General features: G+C 38.1%; 1 protein-coding gene across 3 annotated transcripts in view; it reads left to right on the top strand.

Annotated features, from left to right (window-relative positions):
- Nucleotides 1-23043, top strand: part of b4galt6 (UDP-Gal:betaGlcNAc beta 1,4- galactosyltransferase, polypeptide 6) — a 28247-nt gene extending 5204 nt beyond the window's left edge. The window contains exons 2-9 of one of the 3 annotated variants that reach the window (XM_086268757.1): nucleotides 758-874; nucleotides 5973-6086; nucleotides 6202-6383; nucleotides 7417-7533; nucleotides 12171-12358; nucleotides 12480-12602; nucleotides 14563-14664; nucleotides 17994-23043. In XM_086268757.1, coding sequence (XP_086124883.1) covers nucleotides 758-874; nucleotides 5973-6086; nucleotides 6202-6383; nucleotides 7417-7533; nucleotides 12171-12358; nucleotides 12480-12602; nucleotides 14563-14664; nucleotides 17994-18141 — 1091 coding nt within the window. In that variant the 3' untranslated portion in view covers nucleotides 18142-23043. The remainder of the gene's footprint in view (nucleotides 1-757; nucleotides 875-5972; nucleotides 6087-6201; nucleotides 6384-7416; nucleotides 7534-12170; nucleotides 12359-12479; nucleotides 12603-14562; nucleotides 14665-17993) is intronic. The other 2 variants (XM_086268758.1, XM_086268759.1) reach the window with 2 other exon arrangements.
- The last annotated feature ends 119 nt before the right edge of the window (nucleotides 23044-23162 follow it).

The raw sequence follows: 23162 nt of genomic DNA, 5'->3' as shown, positions 1-23162 counted from the left end.
CCACTGTTTTGCACATGTCTCACTCTGTATATTTTATTTTATATATTCTATTTATTGTTTACTCTATTTAATTTGTAAAATATGTGTACACACACACACACACACACACACACGTAGAAAAATATTTAGTATACACATCCAGAAATGCATATACTATTATATATTGTACATATATTTATTAGTTTCAGATGTAGCCATTCTTGTATTTTGCTTGTTTACATTATTGTATTTTGCACAACTCTGTTGCTTGTGAAGCTCGCACACAAGAATTTCACTCACATGTGCTGTACCAATGTACCTGCACATGTGATGTGACAATAAAAGTGATTTGATTTGATTTGATTTCAGTGGCTTTCTTTCAAAGCTCCTTAGACTACCATGACTTGGATGACTGAGAACCTATGCAGACATATATGGTGGAGGAGGGGGGGGAATTTCATCAGTGATCTAAGTTCCTTCTTATTAGACTTCGTAATGGACAGGCTGACAGATTAGGTCAGGTGTGAGTCTCCATAGACTATGATGTTTGCAGAGAACATTATGATCTGGAGTGAGAATGAGAGTCTGGAGAGGTGGAAGTATGCACTGGAGGTAAGAGGTGGGCAATAGCAAGAAAGGATACCAAGAAAAGTGAAAGCAAAGATTTACAAGATGGTAATTATTAGTATTTAAAAGTTTGAATGTGTAATTTTTTTTGAATTTATGTAATTCACTAAGTCAATAACACTAAATTCTATATGTCTGCTCTTTCCATCAGCCAACACATACTTCTTCATGGTGCAGGCTCAAGGCATCATGTTGAGGGACAATGTGAGGACCATCGGCCAGATGATCAGATTGTATACAAACAAGAACAGTACTCTTAATGGGACAGGTGGGTTGTATAAGTGCTCACTTTGACTTTGTATCTAGCCAAGAAATGACGTGTCAAAAATCAGTATATAGTTTAAAGAGTGTAGAGCAATTGTTTGCATAATGCTGACTGTACAGACATAGCCACTTAAAATTGCTGGGTGGTCTGTGACAGGACTTTAACAGATTCTTGCCCAATTCTTGGCTGATCCATGGCTGGTACATAAGCAGGATTTTTCTATCCACTTCTTGGATCTACATGATGAGTTCCACAGCTTTAGAAGTAACTCAATAACCTTTTAAAACTTTCTTGATTAACAACGAGTGTGGCAGTAATCAGGCCTCAGTGTGGCTAGAGAAATTGAACTCAGCTTTCCAAAGATGCGATACACCACAGATAATTTATGTGAGAATAGGAGAAAGCAATCACGTTTTCCACCCAGTGTGTTTTTCCCTTAATACTAAACGCCTTCAGTTTGAAACTGAATTTTGTGTCAACTTGTGTTATTTTTGTAATATTAAATTGGAGATTATCTGGGTCTTTATGTCTTTAAGACATTCCTGCAGTTCATTATTTGGTGTTTTAAATCTGGCTTCATGGATGGATAAGTTTGGGTTTCATCTGCATAGCAGTGAAAAATGTATGCTTAGGGAATCATGTAATAATATAAATAGAATTTGTCCTGGCACTGAACCCTGTGGAAACCCATAATTAACCATAGTGTGTGAAGAGTATACCCTCGATTTACATGAACAAATTACAGTCTGTTAGATAGATTTGATTCAAGCACTGCAGCAACGTAACTTTAATACCTACACCATGATCTAATCACTGTAATAAAATATTACGGTCAACATTATTGAACTCTGCACTGCTATGCTACTATGAGTCTGCTCTCAGAGACCATAAAACCTTTAGTAACCTTCACTGAAGCCGTTTCTGCACTGTGATGACCTCTAAAACCTAACTGAGACTCTTCAAATAACCCATTGCTTTGCTGATGATCAGTTAGTTGTTTTACGACCATGTTTTACCATTTCAAGAGTTTTTGCAATAAAAGGAATGCTGGAGAATAGCCTATAAAGCCCTTTTTCCATTAGTACCTATTTTGTTCGACTTGGCATGGTTAGCCACAGTTTTCAGGGTTTTCCATTAGGTCACTTACTTTTTAGTACCTGCTTGGATCGCTTGGAACCCCAGGCAAGCAGGTACTAAAAAGTAAGTGACCTAATGGAAAACCCTGAAAATCTGATATCGTCAGACGATTGGCTGGTCATTAGCATCACTTGATGAGTTAGAAAATTTAAACTGTCATTAAAACCCGGCAACGAGGGAAAAGGCTGCAAAAGACTATGCCATGATCCTCAATATTGACAAAAAAACAACAGATCAAGCAGGTATATCAGGAGGTATATTCTTTCCTCAACCTCCACCTTTTTTGTAGCCTTCGTGTCACATATTATTTACATCGTGGGACGTTGCAATGACAAAAGCCATGCGCGTTAGGTAGTACTGGATTATAACGGAAAACCAGTTGATCCAAGTGAAGTTGTAGCGATCCATGGCGAGTCAATCCAAATAGGTACTAATGGAAAAGGGGCTTAATTAGCAGACATCTGGGTCAAGTGATGGCTTTTCCAGTAACAGTTTAACTACTGCCAGCTTGATGGCCTGTTGTACATAGCTGATTAATATAGATCGGTTGATTATATTTAAGATTGTAGCTGTGGGCCACTAGTGTGTCATTGTTCAGCTGGCATGGTGGTGAGGCAAAAGCTAAAGAACTCATAATCATCACTTATAAGGTGACAAGTGATGCCAAGATATACCTGGTAGGGCAGGGCAATATGGCCAAAAATATTTATCGTGATATATATTTGAAAATTTGCGATAATGATATAACTGACGATATAATTGATGCGAGACAAAATACTTTACAACTTTACAACTTTATCAGTGCAAAAAAACCCCATCAATGTATTTTCACTTAAACAAGCAGCTGCTTTTTATGTGGATTAAAGTTATATAAAAATTTAACAGTCCAAATGCAAATTCCTCGCTGACAGTTTAACCAAAAGGCATTTCCAGTGGAAATTGGCCAACATATCCTGATCCTCATAACCATTTATAATATATCCACAAAACTTAAAAAGAGGTTATACACACACAATACGGTAATATTATGTTGAAGCACAGTACGTATCACTCCGCGAGGCTCCTGCCTACGGTAGCCGTAATGCTCCGACAGTCCATCAAGCGGTGCTTTGGTGTGTATCTGACGGACAAAAGCCAAACCAGTTCCACACCACTGAAGGTGCACCATTTTTACAATCCAGTTCTGGTTCGTCTGTTTCATTCAACGATCCGCTTTTACCCTTCTCATTCTTCGTTGCCGCCATGCTTTTTCCGCCATGTGCGTATGAAAACAAAGGCACTTCTTATGTGCGTTTTACCCATATTCTATCATGATATTTCATTTTCTTATCATTGCCTAACGTTATACTGGTATTACCGTGAACGGTATGATATGGCCCAGCCCTAATACCTGGTATATTTAAGGTTTAATTAATGGTTGGACTTTTTTGAGCAGTCTTGTAGGAATGGGGTCTAAAAGACACGTTGATGGTTTGGAGGAAGTAATTACTGAAGTTAACTCAGAAAGACCAATTGGAGAAAAGGAGTCTAAATAAATATCAATGATATTGAAAGTAGCTCTAGATAATGTTACGTCTGTGAGATGAGTATTTGTTTTCTCTAATGGTTACTATTTTATTTGTAAAGAAATTCACGAAGTCATTACTAACCTTAAGGAATGCTTGGTCACAAGAGCTTTTGTCAGCCTGGAGCAATCGGGGACCAAAACCAAGCTTCTGATTTGTAGATGGCCTGTTCTCCTGAGCTACAGCCACGCCTGCAACTAAAAATTATTTTGGTTCCAAAGTAATCTTGTTGATTTATTTATTTATTGTTGATTAGTCGATTAGTCCTATTCTAGGCTCCAGTATATACTTTATCTCACCTTTTCAAGTCTGCCCACCTGTTAAAATAACCTTATTGTCTCTTCCCACAGCAAACTAAAGTAATCACCCATGAAACATTAATTTGAAACTGATCAGCACCTGCCATGGTACAACAGATGAAAATTAACCTGATGGCTAAATATGACATGTTAAATTTGATTTTAAATGGTCATTAATATGCACCACTAATACTTCAATTGAAAAAAAAATCATACTTCATTAATTATCAACTGATTGTGTGAATCCTGTTAATTGTTCGAGCTTTTTGTTGAATCACATCCATTCAAGAGTGATTCAAGAGCTCATCAGCTCTCCTATCACCTGATTGTAGATTGTAGGTTGTAGCTTCATCAATCTTGTTTTTCATATTCGCTTCCATTGAATGCAGGGCAAAAGTTTTTATTTTATTTGTGGGTCCAGATAATCGTGGGTCTAGAGCAGCAGCAGCAGCAGGTTTGCTTGGGTTATCATCTTTGATGATGACTTTCTAACCTCAGTTTTATCTGAATTAAGAAGCAGAACATTAGAGTTCATCCTGGTCTTTATGTCTTTAACACATTCCTGCAGTTAAACTAATTGGTGTGTGTTATCTGGCTTAATGGATGGATAAAGTTGGGTGTCATCTGCATAGTAGTGAAAATGTGTGCTATGCCTTCTGATGATACTGCCTAATGGAAGCATGTATAATGTAAACAGAATTTGTCCTAGAACTGAACCCTGTGAAACTCCATAATTAATCTTAGTGTGTTAGTAAGACTCTCCATTTAAAATGAACAAATTGGAGTCTATTAGATAGATATGACACAAACCGCTGCAGCAAAGTACCTGTAATACCTACAGCATGTTCTAATCGCTCTAATAGGATATTATGGTCAACAGTATCGAATGCTGCACTGAGGTCTAGCAGGACAAGCACAGAGATGAGTCCACTGTCAGAGGTCATAAGAAGATAATTTGTAACCTTCACTAAAGCTGTTTCTGTGATGAGCTCTGAAATCTGATTGAAACTCTTCAAATAAGCCATTCCTCTGCAGATCATCTGTTAGCTGTTTGACAACTACTCTTTCAAGTATTTTTGAAATGAAAGGAAGGTTGGAGATTGGCCTATAATTAGCTAAGACTGCTGGGTCAAGAGATGGTTTAAGTAATGGTTTAACTACTGCCAGCTTGAAGGCCTGTGACACATAGACGATTAATAGAGATTGAAGCATTAATTAATGGTTGGACTTATTTGAGCAGTCTTGTAGGAATGGGGTCTAAAAGACATGTTGATGGTTTGGAGGAAGTAATTACTTCAAAGTCAGAAAGATCAACTGGAGAAAAAGAGTAAATAAATATCAATGGTACCGAAAGTAGCTGTAAGATAATGTTACATCTGTGAAATGATTATGAGTATTTTTTTTTTCCTTTAATGGTTGGAAGTTTATTTGTGAAGAAGTTAATGAAGTCATTACTAGTTAATGTTAAAGGGATGGTTGGCTCAACAGCGCTCTGACTTTTTGTCAGCCTGGCTACAGTGCTGAAGAGAAACTTAGGGTTGTTCTTATTTTCTTCAATCAATGATAAATAGTATAAGGTTCGAGCTTTAAAGAGGGCTTCCTTATAATGGAACAAAAGTATTTCTCCAGGCTAAATTATGATCTTCTAAAATTGTGATATGCCATTTTCTCTACAACTTCTGAGTTATCTGCTTTACTGTGTGCATTTGAGAGTTATACCAGAGTATGTGTAGAACAAGGTGACTGTGGCCTGTAGTGTAACGCTCGGTAGCAAAATCCCCAGTAAGACTAGGAAAGATGCCGAACTATTCTATTGTATTGCTCTGTTTCATTGAGTCACACAAGCAACACTAATCACATTTAGTACAGAAGAGGTAGTAAACTTGTAGTACTGGATAACAATTGTACAACAGCAACCGGTTGCGATTGCCTCAGTCATTGTTGTTCATAGTAGTGCTTTTACTTCTTCACTGGAACATTAAGTATATCAATGAGCCAGTGAAAGGGTACTGCTCTGACGCATTTAGCATTTGCTTCGGGGGCCATATTACTATGTAGCTGGGATAAAGTTGTACCTTATTTTGGTTGTTTATACTACAGATTATCCTGATGGCACTAACTCCAGTGAATACCTGGCCCAACCAACTACTTACCTCCCTGAGAACTTTACCTACGCTCAGAACCTCCCTTGCCCAGAACGATTACCTTCTATGAGTGAGTACATTGATATCAGAAGATAAGTGTTAAAGTGGCTCAGTAAGATTTTGGGGGGGAAAGGGGAAAAAATATTTTGTTGTAGTTTTTTCTTTTTTTTTCTTCTTTTTTTTAGTTTTTCATTCCAAGTATATTTGTGGAATAACCTCCCGCTTAAAAATAATCTCCTCAGAGGGCCTTATGGAAGTAAATATGACAGAGGTCCCTATGGAGGTGATAGAAATGAAGTTCTCCAAGTTTTTTGGCGTCGAGTTTGGAGGCCAGTGGAAACCAAAGGACTGTAGACCTCGCTGGAAGGTGGGTTTTACAAGTCTCATAATTGTATATTGTAAAGACTAATGATGAAACGTACTAAAACATTTGTATTGGCTGGTATGGCTTCTGGCGGAACTGCAGCTATAGATGATTGTAGTAATCAAATAATCTATCAACTATTTCATTGATTAATCGAGTAATTCGGGAAGAAAGGCATTAATGACAAATAAGTGAATCCAGCATGTGTCACAAAAAACAAACCTTTTGATTGTGCTTATGTGGCATATTAAAATGTAATTTTCAAAAATAAATTTAGTATCTTGACTGGAAGTTGGAAGCCGGAAGTCTGCTTTTCTTTTGGCTTTGGATAATTTTTTGATTCGCCTCAGTTGTGGTGGTATATTTAGCCAAAATGATCACCAATTCTTCCATTTCCAAATTTGTCCAGATAGTTTTCTTGGCTTAAAGTGGGCTATATGTAACAGTAAGCATGTGAAGTGTCTATGATGCCTTATTTGACTCTATTGAAAGTGTTTTCCTATTAAATTAAATTAAATTAAATTAAATTGAATTAGATTAAGGAATAAAACATTCAAACAGTCGATGAACAGCAAATCAGTGACAGTAAAATTAATTTTTGTTCAAACTGTGCAAAATCCTGCATGTTCTTTACATGGCACGAGAGATTGTTATTCCTGCTTTGTATGTTACTATTAGTAAATACTCTTGTGGTTGTTCATGTCACATAACCAAAGAAATATTTTACTCTCACAGAGAATAAAAGTAAAGATGGTATCCATGTTATGCATGCTAATACCTTATTCTACTATAGATATAATCCTAATGATTTTCCTACAAGAAAGCATTTGTTGATAACAGGCAATAAAAACTCCCTTTTAACTGAAGGAAAACTCTGAAAGATCCAAACTCAAGGTGGACAGGCATCTGCCACAAACTTGGTGGGGTGAAAGAGGAAATGAGTAGTGAGAAACTATTACTGAGAATATTTGTTGGGCTACTAACTTCAGTTAATAACTGCACATTGTTGTGCTGATTCTTACCCTGACACCTATAGGTGGCCATCCTTATTCCATTTAGAAATCGCCATGAACATCTTCCCATCCTTTTCCAACACCTTATCCCCATGCTTCAGAGACAGCGACTGCATTTTGGCTTCTACGTCATTGAGCAGGTACAGTGAGTTGTCTGTTAATTGCACTGAAGGGTATACGGTTATTATTCAACTGAATGTGATTCTTCTGAGCTCAGCATGTGCAAAAAGCATTTTCCAAGGAATAGCTCCCAATGAAAACCAATTGTAGGGATGAACCATTACCACATGACATTCTTGATACTAGGATTGCAACTTTTGATTGTAGTAATCGAAATAGCAACAATAAATATTCAAAGTCTTTCAAAGTGAACTTTCCTGGTTGGGTTAAACTTTGTTGGGTTAAATGTTTTCTAAACTAGTTTCCATTTTAGAAATTGCAATGTTTAACTGCATACATCTGCCAGAAAAGTAAACTCCTTGATTGTTCCATATCATTTTTTTAAAGAAAACATTTTCTTAAATGCAAAAATATGTAAATAAAGTACAGTCAAAGGTCTAAGTCAAATATAATAATAAATATATGCAATAGATTTTTTTCTTCCTTTTCAAAATCCTGTTCTGTCTGTCTAAGGCAGAACGGGGGGGGGGGGGGGGGGAGTAGAGTGGCAGGGGGTAAATGGATACAGATCAAGGACAACCGGGCAATCCGCAGCCCCCAAGAGTACCTAAAACCTAAGGCCATGCATCTCGGCGATATCTGTGCACATGCATCTGAGCAGGAGTAGGACGGGTGCCCACAGCCAAAGGGTGGGAGTCCCAGACAACCAGAGGTCACGGGCAGCTGACTACACTAGAGGCCGGCCACCCTGGCGGAAGCAGGGTCCCAGGGCTCCAGGCGCACAAGAACTGCCTGATACTCACCTTCATCTATGTGCAAGGCATACAGGGAAATATTACAGCCGACCACCTCCACAAAGTAATGGGATTGATCAGTAGGGATCAGAGAGGAACAAATTCTTTCTTTTTTTTCTTTTTTTTGAGGAAGCAGATGTTCTCTCCAGACTGATGTGATCTATGAGTACATATTTTTTTATATATCCAGTTCATAATGATAGTTTTCTTAGCAATGCATAAGAAATCAATCAATCACCTTTATTTATAAAGCACTTTAAAACAACCACAGCTGACACAAAGTGCTGTACATTGGAACCATAAAATAAAATTACATAAGATATAAATAAAAGCCAAATAAAAAGAAAAAAAATAATTAATTAAATAACTAAGTCTCACTGAGGTTAAAAGCCAAAGAATAAAAGTGGGTTTTAAAACGTGATTTAAAAGTGGACAGTGAAGGGGCCTCTCTAACTTGCAAGGGCAAGTTATTCCAGAATTTAGGAGCCACGATAGAAAAGGCTCTGTCCCCTCTGAGCTTCGTCCTGGATCTCAGTATGCCCAGGAGCAGCTGGTCAGCTGACCTAAGAGACCTACAGGGTGTGTGGGGATGAAGAAGCTCAGCGATGTAAGGTGGGGCAAGATTGTGAAAGCATTTCAAAACAAACATAAGAATTTTAAAATGAACTCTAAAAGACACAGGCAGCCAGTGCAGTGAGGCCAGGACAGAGGTTATGTGCTCTCTTTTACGAGTTCCTGTTAGGAGTCGTGCAGCAGCATTTTGAATCAGCTGCAGACATGAGAGCAACGACTGACTGACCCCCACATAAAGCGCGTTACAGTAGTCCAGGCGGGAAGAAATAAAAGCATGGATCACTATTTCAAGGTGCTGCCTCGAAAGAAAAGATTTTGCTCTTGCCAGTTGCCTTAAATGATATAAACTGGACTTCACCACTGCTCTGATTTGGTTGTCCAACTTAAAACCAAGATCAGTAACAACAAGTTTAAAATAAACTTCCAGAGGTCCCAAATCTGCAGAGGAGGACTCACAGGGACCACTGGGTCCAGTGGCAAATAAATTTGGCAGTCATCGGCATAACGATGAAATGCGATCCCATGCCTTCTAAGGATAGAACCCAGAGGCAATAAATACAGTAGTGGCCCTGAAATTGAGCCCTGTGGGACACCACATGACAGAGGAGCAGAGGATGATTCGGAACCAAGAAGGCTGACAGAGAAAGTTCGATCTGACAAATAAGACTTAAACCAATTGAGTGCAGTGCCACCAATACCTACTACATCACTTAATCGAGAAATTAGAATATTGTGGTCTACAGTGTCAAAAACAGCAGTTAGGTCAAGCAAGACAAGGACAACATGGTTACCAGAATCGCATGCCAGAAGGATGTCATTAAAAACTCTTAATAATGCAGATTCTTTGCTATGAATAGTTTTAAAACCTGACCGAAAAACCTCAAAGATGCCATTATCATCTAGAAAATCTTTCATTTGACTAAAAACAGTCTTCTCTAAAATCTTGGAAAGTAAAGGCAGCTTGGAAATAGGCCTACTTTGCTAAAACTGAAAGTAAGGGAACATGTCACATAGATCAGTGTTTCCCAACCTTTTGGAGCCAAGGCACATATTTCACATTAGAAAAATCACATGACACACCACCAAACCAAAATGTGGCAAAAAGCATATTGATAATGTTTCCCTGCGCACCAGGTATCGCTGAATTGGCTTGGTTTGTCCCCAGTATACCATTTTTGAACACACAGTGCTGTCGGCCAATGTTAATTTGGCCGACAGCACTGCACATAAAACTGTACACAACGGTAGACTGGTGCATAATAAACAAGTGAATAATGCAAAAAATAGAGATTTCTTTTATGGTAAACTGAGAGAGAGAGAGAGAGATGTGCAAGAAGTGTGATTTTTTTTATTGTGGTGGAAGCAAAACAGCGAAGACAAAATTCATGACAATGTTTTTCAAATGTAAAGCGTAGTTTTGATCTTCTAATGCTGCTGGTTCAGTGAATTCTGGTCACAGTGATGAAACCTGCAGCTTCAGAATGTGTGAGATATCTGCTTTCAGCACCGACGACGTGTCCGTGTACGTGACCCGACAGTTGTTTTTACATCTGTTTGCAGAATCTGTTTACCTGCTCTTTAATCGTTTGCTGTTTTTGCTGTTTAGTGGTTGTCAAAATAGTTTTGTGAGCTTTAAGCTGAGATTCTGATGTTTCTGGTAAAAGCCCACCCCTAGTAATTGTCCTACAGACATGTCTATTATGTAAAAGTAGAAAGAGACGTATGTGTAGATACAGATCAGCTGACTCAATACAGCCATGCCGTGTTGTTTTAGTAGTGATAAACCTGCTGCTGGCAGAACTCCACGTGCAGTGTCTAAAAATCTTTATGCAGGATTTCCAGGAATGCAAAGCGTGCGTCAAAGTTGGACTGTTTTTTTGTTTTTTGTTTTTTGGGTCTATGGACACCAAAATGTCCACCATGTCGCCATTTGGTGGAGAAGCTGGTTCTGGTGAGTTTTCGGGGGGGCTTCAATTCGAGGACGCTGTTCCTGTGCTGCTGGAGGGAGTCAGTGCCTTGTTACCTGGTTTTCCCATAACAATGCACTCAACACTCGTCAATAAATTGCTGCAAACTGTCCAGGTCTTCTTTACAATCCTCCTGAGTGGTTAAGTCGTTTAGATATGTATGCAATCTAAACTAAGGCATAAAGAAATGTACCTTTACTCTGTCTTCTTGGAAGACTTACTTACTTCAATAGAAGGCAAAAAGTGTTCTAACAATGTTTTATCTCCTGGTAGATTTGTTTAAGTGTGCTAGTGAATGAGTCAGTTTGTGTCTGTAAGCATTTAAAGGTGTGTTGTAGCTGCAGTGAAGAAAAGTGAGCATATCAGTATTCTGGAGTTTTTGTGCAAGACATTACGATAGTCTAGATGTTATTTAAAATTAATAATAATTTAGTGTCCAGCCTAAAAACCCAGTGTCTCAAAGTTTTACTGGCCCATGTGCATTTTTGCTGATCTGTGAAGAAAATTTTATTTTCATAGATTTAAATATTAATGCAATTTAATTAACGCTGTATTTTTATATTATATCACTTTCAATCTAAAAAATGTTGGGAAAGCTTGTGAAATAAATATGGTCTAGTACACCCATGCTTCCATTTAGAGTTACTCCTGTTTGCTTCCATGTGAAACAGGATAGCAAGCTGTTAACCGTTCATCTGCATTTTTCAATACAACATCTGGAGGCTTACTGTAGATTGCTCTCCGTTCTATCTAAGAAGTAAGCATTACCTAAGTGCTGCCATGGTTGCATCGGAGAGCACCTTTTTGCTCCAGAGGATACACCAAACATCCTCTTTGCTTTTTTCCCTCATCAGTACCAGCTATACTACTACTTCTTCTCATGAACTGCTCTTTGTGTCGTCCCTGACCCAGGACCAATTTGCCACGGGAGACCCCCCCCCCCCCCCCCCCCCCAACTATTATAAATACTGTTAAAATCCATGCATCCATCCTCATAGTAGTTTGAGTACAAGTGAGATGAAAATAATCAGTTGTTACGTTTATATCTGTTAAAAAACCAAATGTACTGTCTGCAATAACTTGTCTGATGTAGTGCAAAAGTTACATATAGTTAGGACTGATAATGTTTTTTTGCCTAGTTCATATGTTAAAGTTATTGTTTTACTGTGAGCTATGCAATTTGCTAATTGCATTGTTTCAGATCTCATTTGCAATTCAGTGTGCTTGCTTTAAATAAGTGCTAATGTAGTTTACTAAACTGAATTGTTATTGGCAAAAAATAAAAAAACTGCACCATGCTCACCAGAAATGTGTACTTTTTAGAGTGGAAGCCAGCCATTCAACAGAGCCATGTTATTTAATGTGGGATTCATGGAAGCTATGAAGGACTTGGACTGGGACTGCTTGATTTTCCATGATGTTGACCATATCCCTGAAAATGACAGAAACTACTATGGTTGTGGTCAGATGCCACGCCACTTTGCTGCCAAGCTGGACAAATACATGTACATGTGAGTATGTGGAAAATTTACCAGACTGGTAGGATAATAATTTAATTGCAACAGACCTGGAATTATTAACCAACTAGAAAGTTTCTGATTTTTATTAAACGTGTTCTTTTGTTGTTTTCAGTCTTCCATATAGTGAGTTCTTTGGTGGTGTGAGTGGGCTCACTGTGGATCAGTTCTGGAAGATTAATGGTTTTCCCAATGCATTTTGGGGTTGGGGTGGAGAGGATGATGACTTATGGAACAGGTGAATTACCAACTACGTTGTGTTCTTACTTTACTAGCTACTGAGGAAGCTGCTAGATAAAATGCTGAGTTTGCAATGTGTGATCTACTAAAAATCTTGGACAAGTAGCCACTGTCCAAAAAATGACTTTGAAATGCCTTCATAAAGCCTGGACAGCACCTAAATAAACTAGGTGAAGTTCTGGCCTCCATGTAGCAAAATATAGAGAAATTTGGGGTCATTCAAGACTTTTGCACAATATAAGAGTCTGAAGAAATCTAAAAAATAAAATATTAAATTGCAACCTAACAGAGAAAAGGAAAGAAGGACATACTCATAATTGAAACTGAAGTCTGAAGAAGTAACAGCCCAGCAAACAATAGTCTCAAAAATAACCTCCACATCTGGTTTGGGATCTATGAGGAAGCTTCTGTGCAAGAATATATATTTTTTCTGTATTTAATTTTCTTTTAAATTGTATCTGTTTATTAGATTAAATTAAAATGGAACACAAGGAAAAGCTGTTTACTGGAAATAGTTTTGGTGATTTGCAGTGTAAAATGGTCAAACTGCCTGTTAAGTTAATTTTACTTTTTTTTTTTTTTTTTTTTTTTTTTTTTTTTTACAACGAAAGCTGTCAAAAGAATGTGAAATTCAATTTTATTTATATGGACTCAAAACAGTGGCCACAATGTGCTTTCTATTATAAGTAGGGCTGTCAGCATTAACACGTTAATCGTGATTAACGGGGTGTGTGTGTGTGTGTGTGTGTGTGTGTGTGTGTGTGTGTGTGTGTGTGTGTGTGTGTGTGTGTGTGTGTGTGTGTGTGTGTGTGTGTGTGTGTGTGTGTGTGTAAAAAAAGAAAAAAATGTAAATAATGGTAAATGGCCTGTATTTATATAGCGCTTTACTAGTCCCTAAGGACCCCAAAGCGCTTTACACATCCAGTCATCCACCCATTCACACACTGGTGATGGCAAGCCACATTGTAGCCACAGCCACCCTGGGGCGCACTGACAGAGGCGAGGCTGCTGGACACTGGCGCCACCACCAGTAGGCTACGGGTGAAGTGTCTTGCCCAAGGACACAACGACCGAGACTGTCCAAGCCGGGGCTCGAACCGGCAACCTTCCGATTACAAGACGAACTCCCAACTCTTGAGCCACAATCGCCCCTAATATATATTTATATATAATATATATATATATATAATATATATTTTAACGTAGTTAACCCATCTGGAGTGCAGAATGACTCAAAATCCCTGAGAAGTCTCTGTCAATGCATTTCGGGCAGTTGGTCCATTCTGTGCTCCAGATGGGTTGTTTGCGTTAAAAAAATTTTTAATCGCGTTAATCATGATGATGGCATTGATACGTTAACACTTACAGACCTAATTATGAGGCAAAGACCCTACAGTAATACTGAGAAAATCATCTGCAGCTAACTATCCAAGTCAAAGTTTTTTTGGAAGAAATCTCTTGGTGACACTCTGCAATTAAGTTAAAGGAGCTTGTTTATAGTGGAAAGTAGATACGCACCAAAGGACGGAGGAGGGGACTCCCAACCACTGACTGCTAGCTGAAAGTCGGCTGTCAGTTAACAGACAGCCGACTGACGTCTGGCTGAAACCGGCAATTTTGAGTGGCTGTTTCTATACCAGGGATTGAACCACCAACCTTCCGACTGACAAGCCCCTCCTGCAGTGATGTACTGAAAAACATTTGTTCACACAATTCAGCAACGTCGTTGACATAAGTTCTGAATGTTTATACATTTTGCATGCACGAGATAGAAAACGGAAAAACATATTTTTGATTCCCGTGCTTAAAAAGTCCAATATAAATTCAAACTTGTGCACTCAATAATTAAAATAATAATAACAGGAATAATTAAAAGCCCATAATTATTATTGATGTTATGTATACACTAATATTGGTTTTAATTCTGTAAATAGTGATGCAGCTTGATTACCTTGCAGGGTTCAGTATGCCGATCTGAATGTGACACGACCAGAGGGGGAGATTGGCAAGTATAAATCAATTCCTCACCATCACAGAGGAGAGGTGCAGTTTCTTGGGAGGTAAAGTTTCTTTTTTCATATTAAAAAATACATTTACAAAATGTCCTAACTCTAATGAATAATATCTTTTTTAAACAGCATTAAACCTTTAATTTTAATTTGAGTTTATTTTGTTCTGATTCTAACTGCAGCAGATCTAACATCCTCTAGATAGTGCATACAGTGGGGCAAAAAAGTATTTAGTCAGCCACCGATTGTGCAAGTTCCCCCACTTAAAATGATGACAGAGGTCAGTAATTTGCACCACAGGTACACTTCAACTGTGAGAGACAGAATGTGAAAAAAAAATCCATGAATCCACATGGTAGGATTTGTAAAGAATTTATTCGTAAATTAGGGTGGAAAATAAGTATTTGGTCACCTCAAACATGGAAAATCTTTGGCTCTCACAGACCTGTAACGTCTTCTGTAAGAAGCTTTTCTGTCCCCCACTCGTTACCTGTATGAATGGCACCTGTTTGAACTCATCATCTGTATAAAAGACACCTGTCCACAGCCTCAAACAGTCAGACTCCAAACTCCGCCATGGCCAAGACCAAAGAGCTTTCGAAGGACACCAGGAAAAGTATTGTAGACCTGCACCAGACTGGGAAGAGTGAATCTACAATAGGCAAGCAGCTTGGTGTGAAAAAATCAACTGTGGGAGCAATCATCAGAAAATGGAAGACATACAAGACCACTGATAATCTCCCTCGATCTGGGGCTCCACGCAAGATCTCATCCCGTGGGGTCAAAATGATCATGAGAACGGTGAGCAAAGATCCCAGAACCACACGGGGGGACCTGGTGAATGACCTGCAGAGAGCTGGGACCAAAGTAACAAAGGTCACCATCAGTAACACACTACAACGGCAGGGAATCAAATCCCGCAGTGCCAGACGTGTTCCGCTGCTGAAGCCAGTGCATGTCCAGGCCCGTCTGAAGTTTGCCAGAGAGCACATGGATGATACAGCAGAGGATTGGGAGAATGTCATGTGGTCAGATGAAACCAAAGTAGAACTTTTTGGTATAAACTCAACTCGTCGTGTTTGGAGGAAGAAGAATACTGAGTTGCATCCCAAGAACACCATACCTACTGTGAAGCATGGGGGTGGAAACATCATGCTATGGGGCTGTTTTTCTGCCAAGGGGACAGGACGACTGATCCGTGTTAAGGACAGAATGAATGGGGCCATGTATCGTGAGATTTTGAGCCAAAACCTCCTTCCATCAGTGAGAACTTTGAAGATGAAACGAGGCTGGGTCTTCCAACATGACAATGATCCAAAACACACCGCCCGGGCAACAAAGGAGTGGCTCCGTAAGAAGCATTTGAAAGTCCTGGAGTGGCCTAGCCAGTCTCCAGACCTCAACCCCATAGAAAATCTGTGGCGGGAGTTGAAAGTCTGTGTTGCTCGGCGACAGCCCCAAAACATCACTGCTCTCGAGAAGATCTGCATGGAGGAATGGGCCAAAATACCAGCTACTGTGTGTGCAAACCTGGTAAAGACCTATAGTAAATGTTTGACCTCTGTTATTGCCAACAAAGGTTATGTTACAAAGTATTGAGTTGTATTTTTGTTATTGACCAAATACTTATTTTCCACCCTGATTTATGAATAAATTCTTTACAAATCCTACCATGTGGATTCATGGATTTTTTTTTCACATTCTGTCTCTCACAGTTGAAGTGTACCTCTGGTGCAAATTACTGACCTCTGTCATCATTTTAGGTGGGGGAACTTGCACAATCGGTGGCTGACTAAATACTTTTTTGCCCCACTGTACAAATATGTTGTACACAAACATAATTTAGAAAAAAGAGCAGAGCAGGCCATCCAGTAATTGAAACATAGGTTTGTTGGATTATGGTTTCCACCGGTCTGTATCTTTGTACCCTGATGTGTTCACTTGTCTATGGGTCTGTTTATGAGAGGAAACTGTATGCACAATTTAAAGTTGCCACAAGAGGTGTTTGTATTAACTTCAGACTTTCTTAAGTCACATCATTGGTAATGGTGTTGAGGTCTTAGAGTACATCTACTGTATCTGCCTTTACGCTGATCTGCACACCATCTGAACTACACACCAGTGTAACATGGCGGAAATGTTATGGCCTGGGAATGTGGAACCATGTGAATTTTTTAATAATCGCATAATAAAATAATGCGATTGCTGATGGAAGTAGCAGGATGAATTCTGAAGTATACAGGGCTATACTCCCTGCTCAGATTAAGCTAAATACTGCAAAATGTAACAAATGGTGCTTCACAGTACAAATGGATAATGACCAAAAGTCTACTACAAGTAACCCAAGAGTTTCTTAGGGCAAAGGAATGAGATATTCTTTAATGATCAAGTAAGTCAACTGATCTCAGTCCAACAGAGTTTATGATTTTCAGTGACTGAAAATAAAGCGACACAGTTCAAATAGTCAACAACTGAAGCTGTTTGCAGTAAAGGCCTGCAACCAGTAATCATTTTCAGTATGATCAGTTTCTCTAAGTACTGTAGAAATTTGGCCGTCTGTACCTGACGTTGTTGAGGTTCGGAACATTTCGGTCAAGTTCAGATCTGGACTTTTATTGGGCTGTTGCAATACCGTGGTTCCTTTCTTTCATTTTCAGTCATTCTCTTCTATATTTAGTAGTCAGAGGGAGAGAGCCCCATGTTTGACTCTAGAATACTTTGCTATACAGAGGAGTTCATGGTTGACTCACAAGTCCTCAATCCTCCAAGTCTGTACTTGATAGTGTGTTTTTTGTTAATATGCTGTTTTCACAAAATTTGGCCTTGTGAATTAGAGCCAATCATCTTCACTTTTGGTCTTATCTGTGGTGTGTTTATATCTAACTTTGCAAAACCGAGCCATGTTTTTTTTGTTTTGTTTTGGGTTTTTTTAGAGAGAGAAGGGGCTTTCTCCTGGCAACCCTTCCAGACAAGCCATACCTGTTTAGTCTTTGTGTAATTGTACTGTTATGAACTCTGGTATTTAACAGTAACTGGGGCCTGTGGAGTCCAAGATGCACCTGAGTGCTCCAGACCAGCAAATTGACTAAACATCTGCTTTTGTAAATGTGTTCACATTTGCTGATGATCAGTTACGCAAGTATATTTGATTAGCAGCACCTGTTTGCTATGCAGTCCATTGGGGTGGTGTAGAGAGGCAGAATTACAAAAGTACTGACCAAGCACTTCCGGACCTGACTATATTTAGATAACCGTTACCTCAATGTTGGACCAGTTTAGACACTTTGGGTCTAATAACCTGATGCTTCAATCTCGTAAATGCCCAAATAGGAGTAGAGCAGGTAGAGTGTACTGATACTGTGTCACTTTTTTGTTTGTAGGTATAAACTCCTAAGATATTCCAAAGAGCGGCAACACTTGGATGGTCTCAACAACTTGCGTTACAGTCCACACATCTCGCTTAGTAGTCTCTACAAGAACATCTCTGTGGACCTTTATCCTGAGCTTGCCCCTATCACAGAGTACTGAACTGACCCAGCCACATCTTCCTGCACTCCCTGAGCTCACCCTGTTCTCTTCCAGTCTGACCTCCTGGTGTTATCTTCAGCAGTTCAGAGGTAAAGCTGTGGAGAAGAGGTGGCACAGGCTCTGAGGGATAAAGAGAAGCGCCATATAATGCTGCCAAGAAATCTTGCTGTGGAAAAAATCCAATCCAAATAAAAAAGTTTTTTTGCGTTTCAAAGGCAGTGGCTAGTTTCTAAAGATGAACAATTCATTCTGTGTGTCAGTTGAAAAATGTGTGGGTGTGCTGAGTGTGAATTGATGGGTTTGTTGCTGCATGTCATTTTGTTTGTACCAGCTTAACTACAAGTCGACATTAATCTTGAGCAGCAGTGATCTCAACTCTAATGTTTACTGCAAAGCCTTAATGTGGCAAAACCACAGCTCCCTGCTCTCGGCTCTGCACTGCTTCACGTCTGATGTATAAAACCATCACCTTACAAGCCAATAAACATGTTTGTTTTTTTCTCAACTTTTATTTCATTTGTTTGATACATATCATTTTATTATAACAGTAATCTTTTTAAAAGAGGGACGCACTGTTAACATTTATATACATATATATGTATGATGTACATTTTTTTTTCTTATTTTGATAAATTGTATTTATTTTCTGTTTCAGGATGTTTAGTATTTCTCTTTTGTCTTGTTTTTTCTCCTGCACTGCTGCTGAATCTGCATGAACATGTATGTAAATATCAGCCTCTTAATGATCACAGAACACAGATATGTAAATAGTCTTTGAATGCTTGAGCAAATACAGTGATATTCCAGTGGACATGAATTTTATTTTGGCAGCTACCCTTGATTTGAGTATTTAATAAGAGTGAATCATTCCTTTCCAGCTGGAAGTTCTAACGATGTAAGATGTTTGGGTCAAAAAGCATCCACATCTCATTATTTGTTAGCATCTTTTGCATGCCTTAATTTTTTTTTTTTACATTTTTTTTCAAACATAAATTAATTTCATCAGGTAGAGATCTGCGTATTTAAATGATTTAATTTCTATTTTTTAAATGTGCACTGTACAAATAAAGGTTAGATAAAGCATGACTAAGGCGCTCCATGACTTTGTAAAAAGAGCATGGCTGGCCATCGTGTCCACACAACATGCTCAGTACAGGTTCATGGTTTCACATAAGTCTATATTTTTTGTCTCAGATGTTTCTGTTTTTTATGATTTTCTATGCTTTTTTTTGTTTGTTTGTTTTTTCCAAGTGCTGGACGAGATGATAGACCTCTTTATTGTACTGTACCATGTAATGAAGCATGGCAATTTGATGTGTGGATGATGTGTCTGGACTGTGGCTTTAAATGTTTTGGGGCTTTTTTTTTTTTTTATTTCTTCCAAAGTTGCCAAGCAGTGAGAAGAGCCAGAACGAGAGAACATTGGTGTGAGCTTCTCATAGGTATTCATGCTGTGAAAACAGGTTTTTTTCTAAACCTAAGCACTAGAGAGCGTAATGATAGAAATGTGTACACAGAATTTTTGGTGACATGTTGACCGTTATGATTCTGTGTCGCTAGGATTTAAATTTGACCATGATTTGTATGTTTGGAGATTTTATGTTGTTAAATAGTTCTCTGCCCACGTTTGTCCTGGACTTTTTGCTGATTATTGAATCCTGTTAAACAGCTTCAGAATGAACCTCTTACTCTCCTATACATGTGTCAATTTGTTTTTTGGTTGTCAGCCTAAATGGTGTTCCTGCTTTGGATTGCCCACTAATTTAGAGCATTGGTGACCAAATATGTTTACCTCTGTAACTGCGATTCATGCCTACCTAGAGACCAGTTAGTCAGAATAAGATATGAACACAAACTGTCCAGCCTGATTTTGTGTAAATGGGTACCACGTAAGAAAAAAGACCAAATCAGTGATTTGCAAATTAAACCTTGGATTTAATGCAAAATTGTACAACGGCATATCCATATAGTATAACTAATTTTAGTGTTTTGGTTGGCTGGAAATTGTTGAATGTTTCAATCTGTAGATCCTCAGGCAATATTGCAATAAAAGCACACAATTATTTAGGGAAAAATCAAGAACGCATCAGCATCAGATTCATTTAAACGAAAATCAATTCGTTTAAAACTTTTAAACATATACATCGTTGCGTTCTATTTTTTCTATGTGGTTTTCAACAGCTGGTGAGGTTTGCCTCTTGTAAAATTGGAAGTGGAAGGAGATGGCTTATATTATGTTAAAAGTTTGAAATCTGCAGATAAACTGCGTAACAGATGTTTAAGGTACTTTTGCTAAGAAGTAACTCTTAAACAAGAAAAAATTAAAATACATCAAAACAACTGGCAACAGATGATGCATTATTGTTTGCATATTTATATTTTTTTTAAGTTCATAGAAAGTTATCTTGATCGCTGAAATTAAAATATCCCACTGATGGAGAGAATTTTGTTTTATATTTTCTGTATGTTCCATGTTTTTGAGCTGGAAAGACTAGTGAGAACCTACAATCCCATCCAGGCTCAGGTTTCAGAAACACTCTGCTTTATCACAGAGTAGGATCTGCAGGATCTAAAGGCATGCACTTGTCTTTCTTGTGACTCTGCTGTCATGTTTTGTTTTTGGTTATATTTTGTATTAATGTGATCCTCCAGTGACAGTACTAATGCCTTAATTTCCAACTTGTAGAAAAATATTAAAATTTTGGGAAGCAGTATTCAGAATAAAAACCTTGTTTCGCATGGGATTGGATTAGATCTGGTACATTACCCATGTCCATTATCAGTGTACAACTGAAGTTTATACCCCTTTGCTGGGATATTTTTTGTGGTGCTAAAGCCTAACACAAGCATGCTAACTGGAAGGAAATGGAAACTGTATGCAGTTCAAACAGCCAGATAGACTAAAGACCTATAGGTAGGTGTGGTTGCTGGCTGAATCCATTGCAAGTCTCTAGTATGTTTTGTTTTGTTTTTTGCTTTAAGTCAGTCTGTGTAATAAGAGTATTTTCCATTATGAACTAAGAGATGGTCTGACAGGGCAGCTAACATATAGCTCCTTTAGGAGGTGACTTGACTGGCCAAAACTGATCCATATACAGAAGTAGGTGAGAGTTTTCTTGATTGTCAGCTCACTGGGTCTCAGTATCAGGTGAAACTGACTTTTTCATCACATGATTATCAGTAGTCTAAAAGTATGTAAGGTTGTTCAGGTAATGTGTTCACCATTGGGCAATGGTTATTCTATTTGTAGTATTTGTGCCTTGAGTTTTTATGTTACTTTAGGACTTTACATTTTTAGCATAGATATTAAAAAATGTTCTATTTTACTGAATTATCAGTGATTTTCACCCTTCATATTAATTATATGAAGTCTAAAAGAATATGCAGTATGTTTTTCATGTTTCAGATCCAAAAGGTTTTGATGGAATGTTTTGCATACTTTGTCCTCTCTTGCCTTGATGTCCTGTCATCCTTTAATGATCTACCATGACTAACTGTGGGTCATTTTTAAGAAAATCTTGCCAACGATGCACTAAGACTGAGCTGTCAGGGCAGTGGACATTTTATCCATGTCCTTTGTAGCTGAGGTGCCTTTAAAAATGATAAATAAATAAACAATCTGTGTTTCACATCCTTCCAAGACAGTATAGTTTGAAGGCAACTACATATTTTGTGCAAAGATCCTCAAGCTTTGAGGCTAATCAAAACAATGGCTACACCTTAAAACATATTTTATTTTCTTCATTCTGTATGGCTCGGTCTTAAAATTCATCTGTGCACAAGATATTGTAGGCCATAACTAGTTTCCATGTGCATGAAGACAAGCAGAAACGAGGTTTTGTTGCTTTTATGGCTGGCACAGGTGGTAACTTTCCACTGTGTAGAAAGCGGTTACTAAGAACCTGATGTGATGACTTTATGACCTTGACAGTTTGGGACGTTCATACCTCTTTGGGTGATTGCCAGTAAGTTCACCATTTTAGTGATAAACCGTCAAGTTCGTTCATATGGTGAAAAAACCCAAAATATGTTAAGTTGCTGTTGTTTATAGCTACAGTGGTTGTTATTTCAGAGTTGATAAAGTAGAGACATTTTCTAAATAATGGCCCAATTGTGTCATGAAACTAAGAGTAATAACTGAAATATTAGAAAGAAAACAAAATCACTCCCTGTACGGAAGAAGATTAGGGCCACTGGAAAAAAAATCTGAGAAAAAAGTCAGAATTCTGACTTTAATCTCAGAATTCTGGCTTTTTTCTCAGAATTCTGACTTTTTCATCAAAATTTTTTTTTTTTCAGAATTCTGAGATTAAAGTCAGAATTCTGACTTTTTTCTCAGAATTCTGAAAAAAAATAATTTTGATGAAAAAGTCAGAATTCTGAGAAAAAAAGTCAGAATTCTGATTTTTTTCATCAAAATTATTTTTTTTTTCAGAATTCTGAGATTAAAGTCAGAATTCTGACTTTTTTCTCAGAATTCAGGAAGAGAAAAAAGAAAAAGATGTGCCCACTTTTTTTTTTCCAGTGGCCCTAATCCTCTTCCGTACTCCCTGCCATGCTCAAGTTGGTCTGAGTATTTTAGATTTCATCCCAGTTTCATCTAAACAAAGTAGCCTGTGTTCTTTGTAGCTCTTTGATCCTAACTGTCTAATTGTCACGTTTTTCATGCCCACATCTCTATAAAAGAACAAATGAGCCAAACCTGTTAAAATGTTAATGTAGCACCTACTCCCTGGAGTTGTGCCTCTTACTAGCAAGTGCTAGAGCCCTTCATATTGTCAGATTTCTGCGGTCTTTAGTTCCAGACAGTATAAAACAATTTAAGTGTTTTATGTTGTTACTTTGTGAAAGCTTTTTTTTTTCTGTCAATCAAAAAGTAAATAAACACATCAGCATATTCTGGAAAGTGAGCTGTCTCATCTGCTTTCTTGTCCTCATAACATTACATGTATTTGTTGTGACATTTATCTCCAGACTGCCTTGGTGAAGAATGAACTTTAATTGGACTTAGATATGCAGAT

The sequence above is a fragment of the Aulonocara sp. 'chitande type north' Nkhata Bay genome, linkage group LG17 (genome assembly GCF_057382095.1).
Source record: "Aulonocara sp. 'chitande type north' Nkhata Bay isolate Kocher_YH1m ecotype deep benthic linkage group LG17, A_spYH_male_GT1.1, whole genome shotgun sequence".
NCBI lineage: Eukaryota > Metazoa > Chordata > Actinopteri > Cichliformes > Cichlidae > Aulonocara > Aulonocara sp. 'chitande type north' Nkhata Bay.
The sequence above is the reverse complement of the archived record's forward strand: the minus strand, read 5'-3'. Positions and strand labels throughout refer to the sequence as shown.